The sequence below is a fragment of the Ochotona princeps genome, chromosome X (genome assembly GCF_030435755.1).
Source record: "Ochotona princeps isolate mOchPri1 chromosome X, mOchPri1.hap1, whole genome shotgun sequence".
In the NCBI taxonomy this organism is placed as follows: domain Eukaryota; kingdom Metazoa; phylum Chordata; class Mammalia; order Lagomorpha; family Ochotonidae; genus Ochotona; species Ochotona princeps.
Window position 1 is genome coordinate 32714757 of NC_080865.1, and position 21179 is coordinate 32735935.

The window sequence follows — 21179 nt, forward strand, 5'->3', positions numbered from 1 at the left end:
GGTTGTGAGAAGTCAAGAAGCAGTGTATATATAAGCATAAATGAGTTTGCACATAGTTCACTGTGGATAACAAGCAGTACAAGGACTGCCATGGCGGCACAGTGAGATAAATTGCCACCTGTGGTGCCAGCATCCCATATGAGTGATGGTTGGAGACCTGGCTGCTTCATTTCCCATCCAGTTCCATGCTAGTGTGCCTGAGAAAACAGGGGAGGAAAGATGGCTGAAACATTTGGGCCCTGCACCCACACGTGAGACCTGGATGCCAATGCAGGCTTTGTCCTACAATGGCCGTGACTTACTGTGGTTGTTTGGGGTGTGACCCGACAGATGGAAGACACCGCTCTCCATCTCTCTTTAACATTACCTTTCAAATATATCTTTTTTTTTTAAAGAAGCAGTATAAAAAGTGTTTTGCACACTACAAACAGTGTTACCACGTGCTGAAAGCTTTAAGGCATCGTGGCTTCTGGGAGTCCACCAAACACAGCTCCCTTTAGGACCCTGAGACGCCTGGCTCTGGTAGGAGTACAAGTGGCAGTGATTTTTGGTTTTGTGGGTGGGGCAGGGCCGGCGGGCAGAAGGGGCAAAACATAGAGGAAGGTGGGCTTGCTTACAGCCTCTGTCCTCTTACCCATGAGCAGAGCGAGCAGTGACAAAGAGAACTGGCCTAGCTTTTTGATGAGTCAGCTGAGAAAGGACTTTCTGGTGCTCCAGTGCGGTGGAAGTGGTGTGTTTAGATTTGGTTTTTTAAGCGGCTCCTCTTTTTCACTCTAGAGAAAATGACAGGGGGCGGAACATACTGCAAACGGAAAAAGCCACCCGGTTTCCTGGGACAGGCGTTCATCTGTAACCTGGGACAACGGCTGCTTCTTTGGCAAGGTCATTGTTGAGTCTTGACAGTGTGGCCAAGTGCCTGGCGCATAGTGGAGACCTGTCTTTTCCTTCTGCTTCGGCGGCCCTGAGCAGACTGAGCTCACAGCAGCACAAAGCATGTCGTTTTTAGCTGCTGGCATTTATACTAACGGTTGCCTTTCCGTTGCTCATCCAATTCTCACCATGCCCGGAAACGGCTCATCTCTGCATACTGAGGGAAAAGGCACCTCTCAGAACGTTTTTTGCTTGAGGTCTCACTGCTTCTGGTTTTTAAAACCAGGATTCAAAACCAAGGTGGATGGTTTCTTCCATAAGAAAGCCAAACGAGGGGCTTGCACAATAGCTCCATTGGCTATTCCTCTGCCTTGCAGCACTGGCATGCCCTATGGGTGCTGGTTATAATCCTGGCAGCTCCACTTCCCATCCAGCTCCCTGCTTGTGGCCTGGGAAAGCAGTCAAGGATGGCCCAAAGCCTTGGGACCCTGCACCCGCGTGGGAGACCCAGAAAAAGCTCCTGGCTCCTGGCTTTGGATCAGCTCAGCTGTGGTTGTTGTAGCCATCTAGGGAGCAAACCAGCAAATGGAAGATCTTTGCCTCTCCTCTCTGCCTCCTAATATAAATCAACCAAATCAATCAAACTTAAAAAAAAAAAAAGGGAGAGTCAAACACATGCAGGTGCTTCACTAAGCTGGAGCCGGTGGCAGGCCCTGTTTCATACACCCCAGGACCCAGGGAGGAACCCTAGGGTGGTCAGTTCGGGGAATGAACCCTCAAGGTATGTGGTTTCAAGGCTGGAAGTAGCCTGGCACTAACAGGAGCAGAGCTGTCGGCTTCCCAAGCCCTTCGGGCACTGCATCAGTGCCCCATTCATCCCCATAGCTGCTGTTGGGAGGGCGAGGCGAAGCCTGTGTTCAGCAGTATACAAATAGACCGTGGGCTTCTTGCTGTCCTTGCCCACAAAGCACTCCCTCCTCATCACCTGAAAGGCCCCCCTTCCACCCTCTGCACTCAGAGTCTCCTTCATCTTTCCCCAGCTCAAAATGGGAGGGCTGAGTCATCTTCCTCTTAGTAGAAAACCACGGTACATCGGGGCCACAGAAGCAAAGTTTGTCCATGCAGACCGTTTGTTTTCATACTTGCCCAAAACACTGTCTTTTGTCTGCTCCAGAAAGTAGGTACTTCTCAGTGTCACCTGGGTCGTCCCCATCTCCACACCCTGTTGCTGGCATGCCAGCAGGTGCCTCAATTGAGAGCTGAACACTACCTTGGCACACGGATCCTGGCCACGGGCTCAGATTATGCCAGGTATGTCACAGCACAGGCTAGGAGGGCCATGCTGGACTGTGGCTGTCAGCTGAGGAGCTAGGCTGCAACTAAAGCTGCTCCTCACTTCCAAGGTTATGACAAATCTCTCCCAGAGAGTGAGGGCCTTCTTACAGCGTCTCCTCTGGATCACCTGTGTCTCCCAGCTAAGGTGAGGAAGACAGACTGGGCTTGAAAAAGATTCTGACACTCTCGGGTCCTTCAGCTACAGTTGCCGGTCCTGAGAACAGCGCCCTTAAGTGTCACGTGGTGGTGGTGGCGGGGAAGCCTAGGTGCTTTTCCTGGGCTCCGTGTGTGCACCTTTGTTCCTAGGTGTCACGTCATATGTCCAGCAGGAAAAAGGAAGTGTGGGCAGCTCTGATGCTGGCCAATTCCCTGGCCAGATCCAAGGGTGATGACCAAGATCCCTGCAAACCCCAACACCCCCAGACGGCCAAGCCCTCTGTCTCCCCTCCTCAACAAAGCAATGGAAACACATAATTAGAGTACGATGCTTTTTTACTGTTACATTCAGAGAAATCACAGACATTATACAGAGCCATTTCTCCATGCTCTCTTCCTTCTACTTAAGAGAGGTAACACATCATGATAACGCTAAAAACAAAATTGCTGGTTTGTCATCTAAGGTACTACTATACACATAGCCATCATTCACCACACATAGCCATCATTCAACACTTTATTAAGCGCAAAGCAAGATCTACCATCTTTGCTTTCGTTGTACATACACAGCTAAAGCAGGAACCTAGGGGAGGGGAAGGTTTTGTGTGGTTTTTTTCTTATGGGGAAGGTGTGTGTTCTGCAGGCCAATCCGGTTTGGAGAGGCCTAGCCCATGTTCTGTCGGTTGCCATAGCCCCTTGGATGAGTGTCCTTCCAATCATCCCACTCCCTTGCTCTGCGAAGTGTGTTCTCGTCGTCGTCCTCCTCCTCCTTTTGCTCTTTGTCTTCTTGCTGTTGGGCTGCTCTTTTGAAGTCAGCTAAAGTGGAAAAATGAAAAGGGGGAGAAAGGGGAGGAAATAGAGAGCTTGTTAATCAGTAATGTCAGGGGTCCCAGATCCACTTTGACTACCACCGGATACAGTGAGAGCAGCAGCACCGCTGGCTGCCTGTCTGGGTCTAGCAGAGTGGGGAGTACTCCTACCACCTCATGTGCTACATGTTACAGAACAGTAAGAACAGGATATTCTCAGAGGTTTCCACAGGAAGCTTAAACCATAAAAGGTGCCCCTCAGAATAAATTCTGTTCCCTGGAAGATTTTTTATTAAAACGGCCAACATTCATTGCCTCCCAAACAGAAACACCACTCTGCCCCAAACCCCAGCAATCTAAGAAAGGTGAAGTTAAAAATTGACAGGGAGATAAGATTACAAGTGACCCTTCCTTCTCTAACCATTTCTTTCATCATACTCAAACTGTGTGTGTGTGTGTGTGTGTGTGTGTGTGTGTGTGTGTGTGTGTGTATAACTACAGGCAATAAAATACCTGTGTGATTTTGCATGTGCTTGGAACAGCTTCTGAGACCCAAATGCTACTCATCATACAGTGTATACTCAAAATAAACAAAATTAATATCTCTATATCTCTCTTTGGCATGAACTATTTTGTTATTTTAAAATACTATTATTACTTGTTTTTTAAATGAAAGATTCATTTGGAAGGCAGAGTGACAGAGAGAGAGAGAGAGAGAGAGCAAGCAAGAGAGAAAAAGAGAGCAAGAAAGTGAGATCTTCCATCTGCTGGTTCACCTCCTAAATGGCCTCAGTGGCTGGACTAGGCCACAGCCAGAAGCTGCAAATTCCATCCAAGTCTCCCATCTGAATGGCAATAGCAAGGAACTGGATTGGATGCACAGCAGTTGGGATGCTGGGACCTGAACTGGCACTTAGCTCACTATACCACAATGCCAGTCCCTCAAATACTCAGATTATTATATTAAATAATGAAATACATGGGGATCTGATCTTTTCCAACAGCCTAAGAATTCTTTTGTTATTTCATTTTCTCAGTACTTATGGAAATTTTTAATAGTTTAGATTTTTTTTTCACAAAAAAACTTCCACTTTTTGCAGTTGTTTTGGCATATACTTTAGAGCACAAATATTATCTCAGTTATAAAATCTGCCACATATATAACACCCTACATATGGGTTTTGGCTGACTGTGATGGTCTGAAACTCATACCATAGTTCTTTTTATTTATTTTTAAATTTTAATTTTTAATTGGTTTTTAACAGATTCAATGTGATTTGAAGATACAATTCTAAGAACATAATGATATTCCCTCCCTCACTACCACCCCCTCTTTTCTTATTTTAAAATCCCTTTACTAATAAAAGATAGTGGAAACTACATAGAGGTAGGTAAATATGCATGTATAAGACAAGTTTTTATAAGGAGACATTATAGCTTCCACATGGGTCAAGAAACAGATCTTCTGTACCCATCCCCAAAGCCTCTCCAGGGGTATCATACAAATCACAATACTTTGAAAAAAAAGATTTATTTATTTTTATTACAAAGTCAGATATACAGAGAGGAGGAGAGATAGAGAGGAAGATTTTCCGTCCAATGATTCACTCCCCAAGTGACCGCAACAGCCAGAGCTGAGCCAATCCGAAGCCAGGAGCCAGAAGTCTTTTCCAGGTCTCCCATGTGAGTGCAGGGTCCCAAGTCTTTGGGCTGTCCTTGACTGCTTTCCCAGGCCACAAGCAGGGAACTGGATGGGAAGTGGAGCAGCTGGGATTAGAACTGGTGCCCATATGGGATCCTGGTGTGTTCAAGGTGAGGACTTTAGCTGCTAGGCCACTGCGCTGGGACCAATCACAATACTTTTTATAGTAACTTCCTAGTTTGTTACCCAAGAGTTTGTATCCCTAAACACCATAGTTGCCTACTTGCATATTTATTTACATGTTATTTAAGAGGTGCTTGCACACGCACACAGATTGCTTGATCTCCTATCCATTGGTTCATATCCTAAATGGCTACATTCCTGGTTGGGCCAGGCTGGGATCCAGAAACTCAATCCAAGTGGCAGGAACTTAGCTACCTGAGCCATCATCTGCCACCATTCAGGGTGCAAGTTAAGAGGAAGCTGCAATTGGGAGTGGAGTTGGGTCTTGAACTCTAGCACTCTTGAGATGGGATTTGGGAATCTTAACTACTTGGCCAAACGCCCATCCCATATAGTCATTTAAAAAAAAATCAACAAATTTAATTCAGAATTGTGCAACCATCCACACTCACAGCTAAAAACTTCTATTACTCCCTAAAGACTCCCACTGCAAATTTATGATTGATTCTCATTCCTTTTGTTCCCACAGCCCCTGGAAGCATTAATGCACTGTTCATAGATTTGACTGTTCTGAACACGTCATACAAATGGCATGTAACCTTTGGTAGATGACTTCTTTTACTTAGCATAATGTATTTTATATGTTTTTTTAAAAAAGATTTATTTATTTTTATTTAAGAGGCATAATTATAGAATGAGAAAGAGACAGAAGCAAAGATTTTCCATCCACTGATTCACTCCCCCAAACAACTGCAATGGCCAGAGCTAGGCTGGTCGGAAGCCAAGAGCCAGGAGCTACTTCTGGATCCCACCTAGTGCAGAGGCCCAAACGACTTGATCCATCCTCTGCTTCTTTCCGTGGCCATTAACAGCAAGTTTGATCAAAAGTAGAGCATAGCCAGGACTCAAACTGGCACCCAAATGGGATACCAATGCAACAGGTGGAGGCTTAGCCTGTTACAGCATGGTGCCGATCTCTTAGCTTCATGTTTTGAGGTCAGCCTTCTCTATTTAAAAACATTTTAGGAGCTGGTATTGTGGCATAGTAGGTTAAGCTGCTACATGCAAAGATGACATCCTTTTCCAAGTGCCAGTTTGAGTCCTGATTGCTCCACTTCTGATCCAGCTCCCTGGTAATGTGCCTAGGAAAGTAGTAAATAATGGCCTAAATACTTAGGCTATTGCCACCCACATGGGAAATGTGGATGGCAGTCCCTGGCTCTTGACTTTGGCTAGCTCAGCCCAGGCTGTTACAGCTACTTGGGGAATAAACAAGTATAGAGAAGATCTGCTGGGCTGTTTCTTGCTCTGTGTTTCACAGAAAAAAAAATCTTTAAAAAATATTTTGGCATTTTTAAAAATCTGTAAGTTATAGGTCTATGCCTTTTTTTCCTTTCAAGCTACTGTCTATTGAAAAAGCTGGGGGTATTTGACTAGTGCAGTCTGTCCAAGCCTGGAGTTTGCTGATTGAATATTGATGATGCAATCTGACATGTCCTTCCGGATTTCCTACAGGCTGGCAACTGGATACAAAAGGCTCATGCTGACTCCGATCTGATTCCTTGGCTTAATTACACATGGTACTGCCTCCCTCAGCAGGAGGAATGGACTATCTGTGTTTCATTGGCTGTGATATTAGCAGCTATTGGTGCTCAACTAGACCTATTCATTCTTGGAGGGTTTCAGAAAGGTGATACTCTTAATCTTAACATTTATTATTATTATTATTATTATTATTAATTAACTGGAATGCTTTCATGAGTGGCTTCTCCTCATCTACTGTTATTTAATTACCCATTAGGAGCAGTAAGATGAGTATTTGATTCTTTCTCTTATTTACCACTTCTTACGGTAATAACTGAGTTCTCTATCATCTTCTGAAGTTAAAGACTTTTGTTGTTGTTGTTGTTATTTTAAAATATAAATGTTGTGATGTAGTGGGTTAAGCTACAACTTGTAATGCTGGTATCTGTCAGGAGCCGTGCACTATAGCCACACTGAAGCCATTTTGAATATAGACCTATGGGACAGTGGAAAACCCCCGGTTGGCTAGATGCTTGGGAAAGAAGTTATGAAACTAATCACACGCTTAGCTTCAATTGTTCCTAGCAACTGTTTCAGAATGTGATTGATGCTGTACTTACCAACATCTTGTTACTGATTACCTACGCTATTGTCGATATGTTGGTTACTATTGTTGATATGGTGGCTGCTCAAGAACAATCGGTCTTGAGACCATGGCTTGTGTCCCAGCTTCTCTTTCCCTGAGCCTTAGTTACTGAAGAATATAAAAACCCTCAGTTGAAATCAATAAACTGACAGCTTGATCAGACCTACTGTCTTGCTGTCCATTCTTCGTGTCTCTTGTCCCTTCATTCTCTCCTAGGTGGCTGCGACCCCGTTGACTGTCCTGCTGGACAGGACAGGTATCCCACTCAACAGATGATGGCCCAAGTACCTGGGGTCACTGCCCCTATGGTGGGAGACCTGGATGGAGTTCCTGACCCCTAGCTTTGGGCTGGCTCAGCTTTGGCTGTTCAGTCATTTGGGGACAAACTAGTCAATGGAATATTTGCCTCTTTCTGTCGCTTTGCCCTTCAAGTAGATAAATAAATTAGATTAAGCCTCTGCCTGTGGCGCCAGCATCCCATATGGGTGCTGGTGTGAGTTCTGGCCAGTCCACTTTTGATCCAGCTCCCTGCTAATGTGCCTGGAAAAACAGTAGAGGATGGCCCAAGAGCTTGGGCCCCTGCACCCACGTAGGAGACCCAGAAGCAACAGGATTCTGGTTTCTGATTGGTCCAGCCTGGGCCACTGCAGCCATTTGGGGGAATGAACTAGCAAATGGAAGATCTCTTTTTCTGTGTCTCTCCTTCTCTCCTGTAAATTTGCCTTTTAAATAAAAATAAGTAAGTCTTTTATATATCTGTAAATAATTATAAACATGTAGATTTAAACTTAATTGATGAGTTTTAACCCATTTTAAAACAAGTGTGTAAATTAATTCCAAAGTTTGATTTATAGAAAGACTGAGAATACAGTATTCTCACATATGTGTATCCAGTTTCTTTTGTCTTAAAAAATATTTATTTATTAGATTGGCAGAGAGAAAGGGAGAGTGAGTAAGCAAGAGAGTGCACATACATGAGAGAGATGATCTTCCCTGGTCCATTCCCCAAATTTACTCCAGTGGCTAGGACTGGACTAGGCTAGGCAGAAGCTAGGTGCTAAAACTCCAACGAAGTCTGTCTCCAACTAAGTCTGTCATGCGGGTCTGCGCAGGGGCCCAAGCACTTAGGCCAGTCCCACTGCTTTCCCAGGTACATCAGCATGGAGCTGTACTGAAAGCAGGACAGCCTGGACTGGAACACCTGGGAAGCCAGCATCACGGGCAAGCCTATATGCCACAAAGCCAGTCCCTCTCTTATTGCTAACATCTTAGATTATTATAGTTTATGTGTCACAATTAATGACCCAACATGATACATTAATAGTCAAATCCTCATTTTATTCAATTTCCTTAGGCTTTGCCTCATGTCCCTTTTTGGTTCCAGAACCCTAAGATTCCCACCTTACATTAATTGTCTATATCCTTAGTCTCCTTTAGTCTATGACTATTTTGCAGACTTTACCTGTTGTACATGACCAGTTCTGGAAAAGTACTTGTCAGGTATTTTGCAGAATGTCCCTGAACTTGATGTTGCCTGTGTTTTGCATAATCAGATTTGGGAGGCCATCACAGGTGCGAGGGGACTTTCTTATCGCATCCTGTGCAATCAACTTGCTAACTGTGATCTTCTTGCATTCGGTCTGTAGGGTTCTCAACTCCAGAGCTATTTCTCTCCTCCCCCCACTGATACTTTGTGGTCAGAAAGCACAGCCCACATTTAACTGGGGAGGAGTTATGTGACCCTTTCACAAAACAGGACTCTATCTCCATACATGATGTGGGAGAGGTTTTGGATTTATCCCTCATTTATTTATTCAACTATTTATTTACATCACTTTGGACTCCTAGGTATCTATTTTAATCCTTGTGTTATAATTCAATCTGCTATTCAATTCAATTTATTGTCCTATTCACATTCTTCCAGCATTGGCCAGTTAAGAGTTCATTCAGCTGGCTGTACTATTCCTTGAACACCTCAATTGCTTGGGTTCTGAAGTCTTTATTTTCTGGTACTACATGATGCTCTGAGCTCATCTCATAGTTTTTAAAAAAAATTTTATTTTATTATACACTTTTATTTTATTATACAGTTTCATAGACTCTGGGATTTCATCTTATGTGTTTTTTGCCCCAGTAGTTCTAGAATCAACCATTTCTCTAAAAAGTCCTGGATAGTGGTGTCAGAAATCAAGAGTTGGATGCTAGCTATACTTACGAGTACTGCCAAATTACTCCATTTGGAAGACAAATAGGCCAGTGGAAGCATCTTCAAACTGGCTCTAAAGTTTTTTTGATATGACCCAAGTAGCCTTTGAAAAGCTGTTTTTGTGAAAGTTCATTTTGTACATTCCTACCCAAGATTAGCTAAGCTATTTGTCACATGACAATATTTTCCAATGGGGGATAGCATTTCTACACCACCATCTGCGTTAGCAGGTATCTCTGGGTTCCGGGCTGGCCCTTGTTTTTATGCCTTTTCTACAAATATAGTGAAGGGGTGTGTGTTTGTGTGTGTATTATTTACTTTCACATTAAATTTTCCCGACTTCACAGTCAGGACTACAGCTTTTTCTTTTTTTGGAGCCTAAATTCTTTTGAATTACATCTGTATTCTTCCACAGTAAAAGTCTTAGTTCTCATAGGATGGCATTAGATTATCACATAGGTACTCATTTACATTATCTCATATTACACCCTCTCAGAATAACGTTACCACCAATTTAACTACTGAGAATGGTTAATTTTTGCCTATGTTTCTTCATAAAAATATGTGCTATATTTATATTGTCTGTGCTAACAGACATCACGTACTTAACTGTTTCCCTCTGAATTCCCATTTAGTCTTAGTTCTGCAAATGGCTGCATGCTACTTCTCAGGTACAGCATGACTTTTCATATTGCATCATTTTAACAGGAAAGTTTGCTTAGTATTAGTTTTGGACATTCCTTCTTTTGTCTTGCTTTGGTTTTTATCTGCAGTTAATCCTGTTGTTTATATGCTAGGTCTTCTTTGCTGAATTTAATATTTGTAGGGCCAGTGTTGTGGCATAGTAGCTACAGTTGCCACGTGCAGCCCATATGGGTGCCAGTTTGAGTCCTGGCTGCTCCACTTCCCATCCAACTCTCTAACATGCCCAGGGGAAAGCAGTAGAGGGCCCCTGCTAGCAAGTGGGAGAGCTAGAAGCCAAGAAGCTCCAGGGTCTGGCTTTGGTCTGGTCCAGACCTGCCATTGTGTCTATTTGGGGAATGAACAACAGACGGAAGGTCTCTGTCTCTCCCTGTACCTCCCCTCCTCAAATAAATAAATGAATGCTTTAAAAAGTTTATTTTAGCATTTGTGACTTTTTCTCGAATCATGTTTCTTTTTTCAATTTCCTTTTTCCTTATCAGTAAGGCATTTTCTGTTGAGCTTACTTATTCTTGTTTCTTCCTACTTTAGTTTTCATTTCTGATTCTTTATATATAAAGATTTATTTTATTTCCTTGAAAGGCAGAGACAGAGAGAGAAAGAGAGAGAAAATATCTTCCACCCACTGGTTCACTCCCTGAGTGGCCACAACAGCAGGAGGAGCTGAGCCAGGTAGAAGCCCTGAACCTGGAACTGTACCAAGTCTCCCAAGTTAGTGCAAGTTGACCAAACACTCAGACCCTTTCTCTCTGCTTTTCCAGGCACATGAGCAAGGAACTGGATTTGATGTGGAGCAGCCAGGACTCAGACCAGCCCCGCTATGGGATGTCATGGTCACAGGTGGTGACTTACCCTGCCAGTTCTAGTTTTTGCTTTCCTGAAGTGGTCCCATTGCTAAGTTCTTCAGATCCTGTCTTCTATTGTTTGTTCATGGCCTATGTTCTTTCTGAATTTATCTTCCAATTCACTTTTAGGTAGGTTTCAGATTTGTTCAATTTGTCTTGTGTATATCTTTCTGGAGTAGGTCAGGATGTAACCAACTGAGGCCATCTCTGTGGTGGGTAGAGGACTTTCGCAGCAGAGCCGAGAGCAGTGTGTAGTCAGGTTCATTAAAATACATTTTGTGTTGGGGGGAGGGGGGCAGCAGGTGAGTGCCAGGACACACAGAAGCTGATGACCGCTGCACTGTGGGCTGTAACCTGGGAGCTACAGCTCTGAGGTTGACTGCTGTTGGTCTGGGGTTTTTCTATCACTCATGGTTTCCTTACCAGTGGGGATTCTCACTAGGTGTTTCCTTATTGTCAGGGGCCCAGGTGACTTGCACAGGGAGGGCTTACAATTTTTTTCCCTTTATAAAAATTCTGTATGGGATTTGACTTAGCTAATTTCCTGTTTCACTCCCTCTACCTACCCTCTACAAAGATTTGAGATCTGTTTCACCTGCCATAAAACTGACCCACCTCAAGTGTTCAGTTCCATGGCCAACATTGTGGTTTAGCATGCAAGTTGCTGCTTGCAGTGCTGTCATCCCAAATGGGAGCACTAGTTTTAGTTCTGGCTACTTCACTTCAAATCTAGCTCCCTGCTAATGTGCCTGGGAAAGTAGCAATGTACTTGGGCCTGAACCATTTATGTGGGAGACCCAGAGGGAGTTCCAGGCTCTGGGCTTCAGTCTGGCCCAGTCCTGACTATTATGGCTGTTTGGGACCAATCAACTGATGGATCAATCAGTTTCTCTCTTCCTCTTCACCCTATTGTTTTGCCTTTGAAACAAATAAATAAACACAAAAAGTTGAGCAGCTTTTAGTAAATTCAGAGTTGTGCAACCATCATCACACTTTTTTAGGTCTTCTAACTTCTGCCAAACTTGTAGAAAGAAAAATACAGACAGGTGTCTTTTCCAACTTCACAGAGGCTCCATCTCTGCTGTTCATTATATATAAAAAAATGATGACTTGCTTATAGACATCCCAGTTCTGGGCCTTGCTCCCACTTTTATCTGGACCTTCTCTAGTGTTCCTGTCCTGCTTCATTGCTACCCATATTTCTGGAATTTCTCCTCAGCATAGGACCCAGTTTTGGAAGGGAGGCTTGGTGCATCTTTCTCAAGAGTTGAAAGGCCACACTGCTCCCTTTCTCAGGCTTTCTGGTCACTGGCCCCTGGTAGTCATGCAGTTTTTATTGGGGAGCAAATTCCTCCCAGTTTCAGCTGCTATGCTTGGGCTGCACTGCCCCACTGTTAATGAAGGCTCTCCTTTGGGATCTCCTGTTTGACAGGTATCTCAATGCCCTTTTCCTCCAGCCCAGATGCCAACGATCTATTGATCTTGGAGCTGTGGGTGATTTGCCCTTGCCTGCTATGAGTTTGAGGTTCATGGGGACATATCTCACTTATCTTCATTGTAAATACCATCTGATGTTTTTTTCTCCTGTTTTTTAATGAAGTCTGCCACAACACATGCAGTAAAGCATACAAATGTAGCTCCAAATTTTCACACAATGAACACAAACATATAATCAATGCCCAAATCAAGATACAAAACATAAGTTAACTCCTCACAACCTTTCTTTGGGCCCTATTCAGGATTCCCACTTAAAGGTGATGCTACACTGATTTTTTTAAACTATCAACCTACAATTACACCTTTTTTGAGCTGTACACGAATGGAGTCATTTGGTATAGTCTGTTGTGAATAGCTGTTTTCATTCATAATTAGGTTTGTAAACTTTAGCTTTACTTATCACTTTTACCTGAAGCATGACACTTTTAACCTATCATTAGCATAGAATTCTACTGTGTGAATATACCAAAATTTATCCATTCTAGTCTTTATGAACTTATGTAGTAGTATCCAAAGTGGGCTAATATAAACAATGTTGCTGTGAGTAACCTAGTGTAAGTCTTTTGTGGATACAGTCTCACTCTATAGGGATATACTGAGAAGTATAATCACCAAGTCACGGGGGCACATGGATGTTCAACTTCTGTGTATCACCACCACTATGACCGCTAGATTTCCCATCTTTGTTTCTTTTCATCCATGGTACTTTGGGCTTACTTTGTACTTTTTCCTCTTTAACTAAGGTAAAAACTTAGGTGACTGATTTTATCTTCCCCCCTTTTTCCTGGAACCTATGTGGGAAATCAAGATGGAGCTCTTGGTTCCTGGCTTTGGCCTGTCTAGCTCTGACTGTACTGGCCATTTGGAGACAGAAGCAGTAGAGGGAAGATCTTTCTGTCTCTCCCTCCTCTCTCTGTCATTTTGCTTTTCAAGTAAATATTTTAAAAAACTGCCAACTATGATTGTAGATATATCTTTTTTTTAAAGGTTTATTCTATTTTTATTGGAAAGTCAGATATACAGACAGGAGGAGAGACAGAGAGGAAGATCTTCTGTCTGCTGATTCAGTCCCCAAGTGACTGCAATACCCCGAGCTGAGCTGATCCAAAGCCAGGAGCCAGGAGCCAGGAGCCTCTCTCGGGTCTCCCACCCAGGTACATGGTCCCAAGGCTTTGGGCTGTCCTCCACTGTTTTCCCAGACCACAAGCAGGGAGCTAGATGGGAAGTGGGGCTGCCAGGATTAGAACCAGCACCCATATGGGATCCTGGCACGTGCAAGGTGAGGACTTTAGCCACGAGGTTACCACACTGGGCCCAGATATACCCTTTTCAATTTAAATCTGTTAAATATCTTCTTTGCATAACATGAAGTTTAGAGACAAAAACATTTATAATTGCTGTGTTTTCCTTGTAAATTGCCTCCTGTCCTATTAGTATAAGATATTCTTTTTATCTTTTAACCTTTTGTTTCGGACCCTATCTTATCTGATGTAGCCACACCTATAGCAGCTTTATTATTCTTACTCTTAGCATAACATAGATATTTTACATTTTACATTCAATCTGTGCCTTTATATTTAAAATGTGACTTTTACTGATAGCTTGAAAGCCAATCTGCTTTTAAATAAATAAATAAAGAAATAAATAAATGAAATTGTTAAACAAAGAAAAAAATCTATTCCTTTTTTTCATCTACTTGAAAGTGAGAATGAGAGCAAGAAAAGACGCTAGCTTGTCTCAAACAGGAGCTCCGGGAAGCATCCTTTTCTGTGTCACCGAAGGGACCTAGTCATTGCTCTGGTCTTCACTGAGAGTCCCCCAGTCTATTAGCGCCATTTTCCTGAATGGATATCTGGCTTTCTCACTTCTCTCTCTTTTAGTGATTTATTTTATTTATTTGAAAGGAAGAGTGACAGAGGAGGACAGACACAAAGAAAAGAAGAAAGGGGAGTAGGGGTAGGGAAGAATGGGAAGGGAGAGAAATAACTCCATCCATTGCCTCACTTCCCAAACGCCTGCAACAGTCAGGGCTGGGCCAGGCCACAGCTGGAAGGCTGAAACTCCCACTGGCTTCCCTGAGTGGGTGACAACAGCCCGAGTACTTGAATCCTCATCCACTGCTTCCCAGGGTGCACCCTGGCAGGAAGCTGGATCAAAAGCTTGGCAGCTGTGATTTCTATCAGCACCCTGAGAGGGGATGCAGGTGTTCTCAGGAGTGGTCTAACCCACTGTGCCCTACCACCTGCCTTCTCTTTGTTGTTATAATTTGCATTGTCTTGGTGACATAAGATGCGCAGCATCTCCTCATGCTTACTTGCCATGTGTATATACTCTCTGTGGGGTGTCTTTCAAGGTCTCTGACCCACTTTTTGGCTGCTTGTTTAATGTTGAATTTTAAGAATTCTTTGTATATTTTTGATAACAGTCTTTATCCACCAAGTCTCTTGCCAATACGTTTTTTCCCAGTGTGTGGTATGTCTTCTCGTTCTTTCTTGATGCATTATGTTTTTTTTTTTTTTTTTTTTTTTTTTTTTTTTTTTTTTTTTTAACGGAATGGCTCTTAGAAACACAATATTTATCTTGAACTTCCAAATCTACTTGGAGTTAGCACTGCAACATATAGTAGGCAGCTTTGAAGACGGTGCCCACTAATTCCAGCCTCCTGGTGTCTGTGCTGGTCCCTTCCTATATCACATCAGGTTTAGTCTACATGACCAACAGAATCTGGCAGAAGTCATAATAAGTCACTCCCCACATAAGCTTCTAAAAGATAATGAGGTTTTCAGTCTTGGTCATTCTCTTTGATTGTTCACTCTGGGGAACAAGAGCTGTGAAGTTGGGAGCAACCCTACTGAACAACCTATGTACTAAGGCCTACCACCAATCACAGTGACAGGCTTGGCAGTAGATCCTCCAACTTTAGCTATACTTTCGGAACACTGCTGCTCCAGCTGACAACAATTTATGGGAAACTCGAAGCCAGAACTATCCAGATAAACTGTTTTTGGTGTCCTTACCCTCAGAAACTACATGATACAATATTTATTATGCTGCCCCATTTTTAAAGCAACTAGTAACACCACAATAGATGATGTGTACCATTTCATATAGAAGAATCTCACAAAGAAAATACATTTCACTCCATATAGCCCATTCTTTTTGCCATGACTGTCATATGTATTACATCCAGAACATCATAAAACTCATAAGACGACACTACAACTTTTGCTTTAAGAAGCCACATCTACTTTTTAAATCACATTAGGGGATGAGATAGTCTTTAATAGTTACCCATATGATTACAATTTCTGCTGCACTTAACCCTTAAGTTCTATGTTAGCGTGCTGGTTGCTGTCTTGGCTACTCTGCTTCCAATCCAGCTTTCTATTAATGCACTTGGGAAGGCACTGGATGATGCGGCCCAAGCGCTTGGGTCTCTGCCACCCATTTGAGAGACCTAGATAGAGTCTGAGCTCCTGGCTTCAATCTTGACCCAGCTCTGGCAAGTTGTGGGCATTGGGCAAGTGAATCAGTAAATGGAAGCTCTCTGTCTCTCTGGTACTCAATTAAGTACTCCGGAAAAATAAGGACAATGATGGATTGACAGCTTATTTTTTGCCCCAGCACTTTAAAGAAGTCCCACTATCTCAGGCTCCCAGCATCCTTAAATGGAAGTGAGAAATAATTCATGTCAATGTTCTACGAGATATAATGTGTGCTTTACCTCTGTCTGCTTTCCAAACTTATCCTTTCTTTTTTGTTTTACAAAAGTCTGACTGTGATGTTCTCCTGTGTGGTTTTCTCTGTACTTAACAAGCAAGGGCTTGTTAAATTTCCAAATCTGTATGCATGTGTTTCACAAATCTGAGGAAAATCTCAGCCATCATTTATTTATTTCAATGTTTTTTTTTTCCTGCACATCCTCTCTCATCTCCTGGTAGTTCAATTGTATACAAATTAGACTTCTTGACATTTTGTCCCACAAGTCAGTGAAGACTTGTTTACAAAGTAAAGATTTGTTACAAAGTAATTCTCTTTACTGATTTCCAACATGCTTTGTTTTTTTTTTCTAATTGAGTAAGTTATCTTCAATAAATATTTGAAAAAACGATTTTCAGTAAATACATGAGAAAATTGAAATATTTATCTTTACCATAGCTGCTTTGTTCTGTCATTGACATCCTATTAAAAGCTCAATGATTTGAACCTTTCAGATGGTGTATTTTTACTTCCAGTTTTTAAAAAGATTTATTTATTTTTCTTGGAAAGTCAGATAAACACAGAGAAGGAGAGACAGAAAGATCTTCCATCCGCTAGCTCACTCCCCAAATGGCAGCAACAGCTGGAGGTGAGCTGATCCAAAGCCAGGAGCCAGGAACTTCATCTTGGTTTCCCATATGGGTACAGGATCCCAAGGATTTGGGACATCCTCCAGTGCATTCCCAGGCCACAAGTAGGGAACTGGGTGGGAAGTGGAGCAGCTGGAACATGAACCAGCATCCATATGGGATATCAGCGCTTGCAGGGGAGGATTAGTCAATTGAGCCGGCCTCAGTTCCAGAATTCGGGGAGGATTAGTCAACTGAGCCGGCCTCAGTTCCAGAATTTTTGTGTTTCTACTTCCCTGAGATTTTTTATCTTTTCATTCATTACTGGCTTGTTTTTCTCTCTACTTTTCAGCATAGAAAACAACAGATGTTATGAAGTCCTTCTCTGATAAACCTAACATTTGAGTTATTGTGGGATTAATCTTTACTAATGTCCTTTCTTCTTGAGTGTCACATATTCCTATTTGTTTCCCTTCGTGTCTAGTGCCTTAGGATTGAATCATAGGCATTCTGAATGGCATACAGATGCTTCCTAATTTACAATATTTTGACTTTATGCTGATATGAAAATGGGATGTATTCAGTACAATCTGGAGTTTGTGGAATTTTGGAGTTTAATATTTTCCAGGTTAGCAATAAGTGGTATAATAATACTCTCTCACAATGCTGAACAGTGGTAGTGAGCCAGCTCTCAGTCAGCTATGCAATCACAAGGGGAACCAACCAGCACCCCTACAGTGTTGCTAAGCTGGGAAGTTCAGTAGGCTGTGTGTATTGAATGCATTCCTTCACTTACGATATTTTCAAATTATAGTGCTTATCATGGGCTTATCAGGATGTAACCTCTGTAAGTTGAGGAGCATCTGTATTATGGGTTCTGAATCCTGTTTCATTCCTCTAAGGGCCCAGTCAGCTCTCCATAATCCATGGACTCTACATCATGGCTTCAACCAACCACAGATGGAAAACAGTAGAAAAAATGTGTATTAAATATGCACAGACTTGTCCCTACGCAAAAAATAAGTAGTTATTCTAGTATTGTATTAAGTAGCAGAAATAGCACAAGTTGATTTACAGCCTATGGGAGGATATGCATAGGTTATATGCAAATATGATACCATTTTATATAAAGGACTTGAGCACTGGCAGATTTTGGCGTATGTAGCAGGGGATGGATGTCCTGAAAGCATCCCCCACCATGGATACTCAGGAGTGACTATACTGATTTTTCATTTCAGAAGGCAAATAACCTTCTGAATTCCAAATTCTTTCTTCCTTACATTGGGTAACAGCTGAATTGCCCATGTAGTTGTTTTAGATGCCAGTAGGGTTTATATACAGAATCAGGGGTCCTGCTTTGAGTGTCTCTCCTGGGGGGAGACCTTACTTTTCAGTTGCTATGGTCACTCTGAATTTCTCATTCCTGTACCACTTATACTACAAGCTTCCAATCAGGTTATAAAAGCCCCTTATCATAAGCAACTGCAGCCTACCCACATGTTATAAAAGAAACAAAAATCATAAAAAACCAGGAAATCCAAATCCATTCCAATCACCACTCTTCTCTCTTGTAAGTCAGTGTCTCTGTCCCCAAGGAACTTTAAGTACCATTTTCTCGTTCTAAGCGTTGCCTGCCCTCCAGTTTATGCCTGCTTTTGATCACTCTCCAGTGCTGTCAGGAAGTTGTTTTTTAAGATATTCTGTTCACTTTCAACTGCAAACTCGTAGGATGGGTCAGCCTGATCTAATCTGCTTAGCTTATACCAGAAACAGAACATACCCACAGAGCTTTGGTTTTGCTATCTGGCTGCCATTTTTGTCATGATATTTGAAAAGACTAAAAAATATTTTATAATTATGGTCCCTATTCTAGAATCACCCACTGTATCTGTTTTAATAGAAAAAGCATAATATTGCCTAGAATCTTCTGTAAGATCTTTGTACAGACTATTTCTCCTCCTAAGGACAAAACTTGCTGAGACTTTAACTGCCAGGGAGAGTAAGGGGCCTGTAGCACAGCCATCTTACTCCCAGCCCTTCATACCTGGGGTCTTAGCTATTCCTTGATCTGGTAATTCTCCATGTTTCTGATGCTGTTCGTACCAGTCGTTCACGGTCATGGTTGCCAGACTTGGGTAACCAGCTCCAAACACCCTGCAAAGAGCACACTGCATTTAGAACATGAAACAAAAATAGCACTATTTAAGAAGCCTCTCCTCTTTAATGGCAAAGCCCAGGTCTATTTCTGCCTCATTCCCTACCCAGCTTTTTGCTGAGAAGCTGTTGCAAAATCCTGTGAGGATACATAAAAAGAGGCACCCAGAAACGAACACTCAAAATAACTAGCCCAGGATCGTCTGCCGAATCAGCCATCACCGAGGTCAGTGTCCTGCAGGGCAACGATAATGCTATATATATATGAGAGGTCCACAGTTGGCAGCTCTGCAGGGTAACAAAATAAGGGGACTCTCCTGGCACCCAAGGAAAAAGCATCTCAGCAACCCAGAATGAATAGGCTGGCTTTATGGAATGTCAGCTTAAGACATTGCCTTGAATCCTTTGTGGGAGCCAGTTCCAAAAGAGGCTATTCTACTTCCTTTTTTGTTTAAAATTTGTTTATTTTTATTGGAATGGCAGATATACAGAGAGAAAGATCTGTCCGTTGATTCACTCCTCAAGTAGCTGCAATGGCTCGAGCTTAGCCGATCCAAAGCCAGGAGCCAGGAGCTTCCTCTGGGTCTCTTGTGTGGATGCAGGGTCCCAAGGCTCTGGGTCATCCTCTATTGCTTTCCCAGGCCACAGCAGGGAGCTGGATGGGAAGCGGGGTTGCCAGGATTAGAACTAGTGCCCATATAGGATCCTGGCGCATGTAAGGCAAGGACTTTAGCCTCTAGGCTATTGTGCTGGGCCCACTGCACTTCCGCTCCAGCTTTCTGCTAATGTGCCAGGGAAAGCAGTAGAATATGGTCCCAGCTACTTGGACTCCTGCCACCTACATGGGAGACCCAGAAGGAATTTCAGGGTCTTGCCTTCACTCCAGCCCGACCTGGCTGTTGTGGCCATTTCGGGGAATGAACCAGCAAGGGAAGATCTCTGTCTCTCCCCACCTCTCTGTAAGTTTACATTTCTAACAAAGGGCCATTCAAAAAATAACTCAGAATTAACTCAAAGGCAAATATGTCCTGTGAGAACTGCAATAGTGGGAAAAAGAGTAGTAATAGAGGGGAAAAAATGTTAAAGTATACACTTCTCTATTATTTTTTGTTTAATTACCTGCTTATGTTTCTTTTTGAGCCCATTTTTAAGCTTGAGTTGGGGATGGACATGTCAGAGAGACAGACAGGGAGTATCAGGAGAGAGAATACGTCCCTTTGATAAAGACAAACCTCCATGCATGAAGCCATGATTTACTAATGCCACCCATTCTGCATTACTGGTACATTGTATTAAAACGCAAAAGTAGGGACGCTGCAGGGCAAACCACTTTCTGCTATCACTTACTTGGCTTGGGTTACATTCCGAGTGAGAACGAAGGGTTTCATTGGAGGTCTCTCCCGAAGAGATGCATTGGATGTCGATGCCTAAAAAGGAACACATCAGAGGTACAATGGTCATTTTACCCACTCTCCTGTGTGAGCCTGTAACATCTTCAGGTACTTGAACAGCTCTGTGGATTCAAGATTCGCTCACTTTCTACATTATCAGTCTCTAAGCTCTCACAGCACCACACTAACAGTTGCGTTGTTTCGTCCTTCTGAGGGGCGGGGCTGGGGGAGAGCACCATCCCAAACAGGGAAAACGTTCTCCTAGGAATCCTCTTCATCACAAGTGAAAAACTACTTGATCCTAAGACACCCCTTACAATAGGAGGAAATTCTAAACCCTCTTCTACGTCCCCTCTGAATCTCTTGATGTGAATTGGAAGCCCCTGTCCTCAGTCTGGCCTTTGGTGAAATTAAAAGCATCTTCCTATTGTGGGTAAAGTGTTGTCCAACAGCACCACACATCACATGTTACAGAGAAATCTTTCAGGAAAGAAGAGTGATTCATGTGGCAGACATTATGTTGTCCCACTTTAAGAAGTCACACAGATGGAGTTCCAGACTCCTGCAGTTGGCCTGGTCCAGCAGCCCTGTCCACGTGGCCATCTGGAGAACGAACCAATGGATGGGAAGATAGCTTGACTGATCTCGCTCCCTGTCTTACTTTGCCTTTTGAATAAATAAATCTTTAAAAAAAAAAGTCACCAGAGCCACTTCTACTTCAGCACCCACCATTTGGATCAGTCAGCTGGCTGGCACTGAAGCCAGACCTTCCACAATCAAAGAGAAGAAAACTCAAGGCGCTGTTGTCATTTTTTTTTAAAACAATCACATACATTTTTTAAACTTCTGAAACTCTGTCCAATGTAAGCATGCTGTTAATGATCCAGAATC

General features: G+C 42.8%; 1 protein-coding gene across 1 annotated transcript in view; it reads right to left on the reverse strand.

Moving 5' to 3' along the window:
- Positions 1-2864: 2864 nt before the first annotated feature.
- Positions 2865-21179, reverse strand: part of IGBP1 (immunoglobulin binding protein 1) — a 28200-nt gene continuing 9885 nt past the window's right edge. The window contains exons 4-6 of the mRNA XM_058658636.1: positions 20245-20324; positions 18788-18897; positions 2865-3177 (exon numbers count right to left, since the gene is read on the reverse strand). Of these exons, the coding sequence (XP_058514619.1) occupies positions 3026-3177; positions 18788-18897; positions 20245-20324 (342 nt within the window). The 3' untranslated portion in view covers positions 2865-3025. The remainder of the gene's footprint in view (positions 3178-18787; positions 18898-20244; positions 20325-21179) is intronic.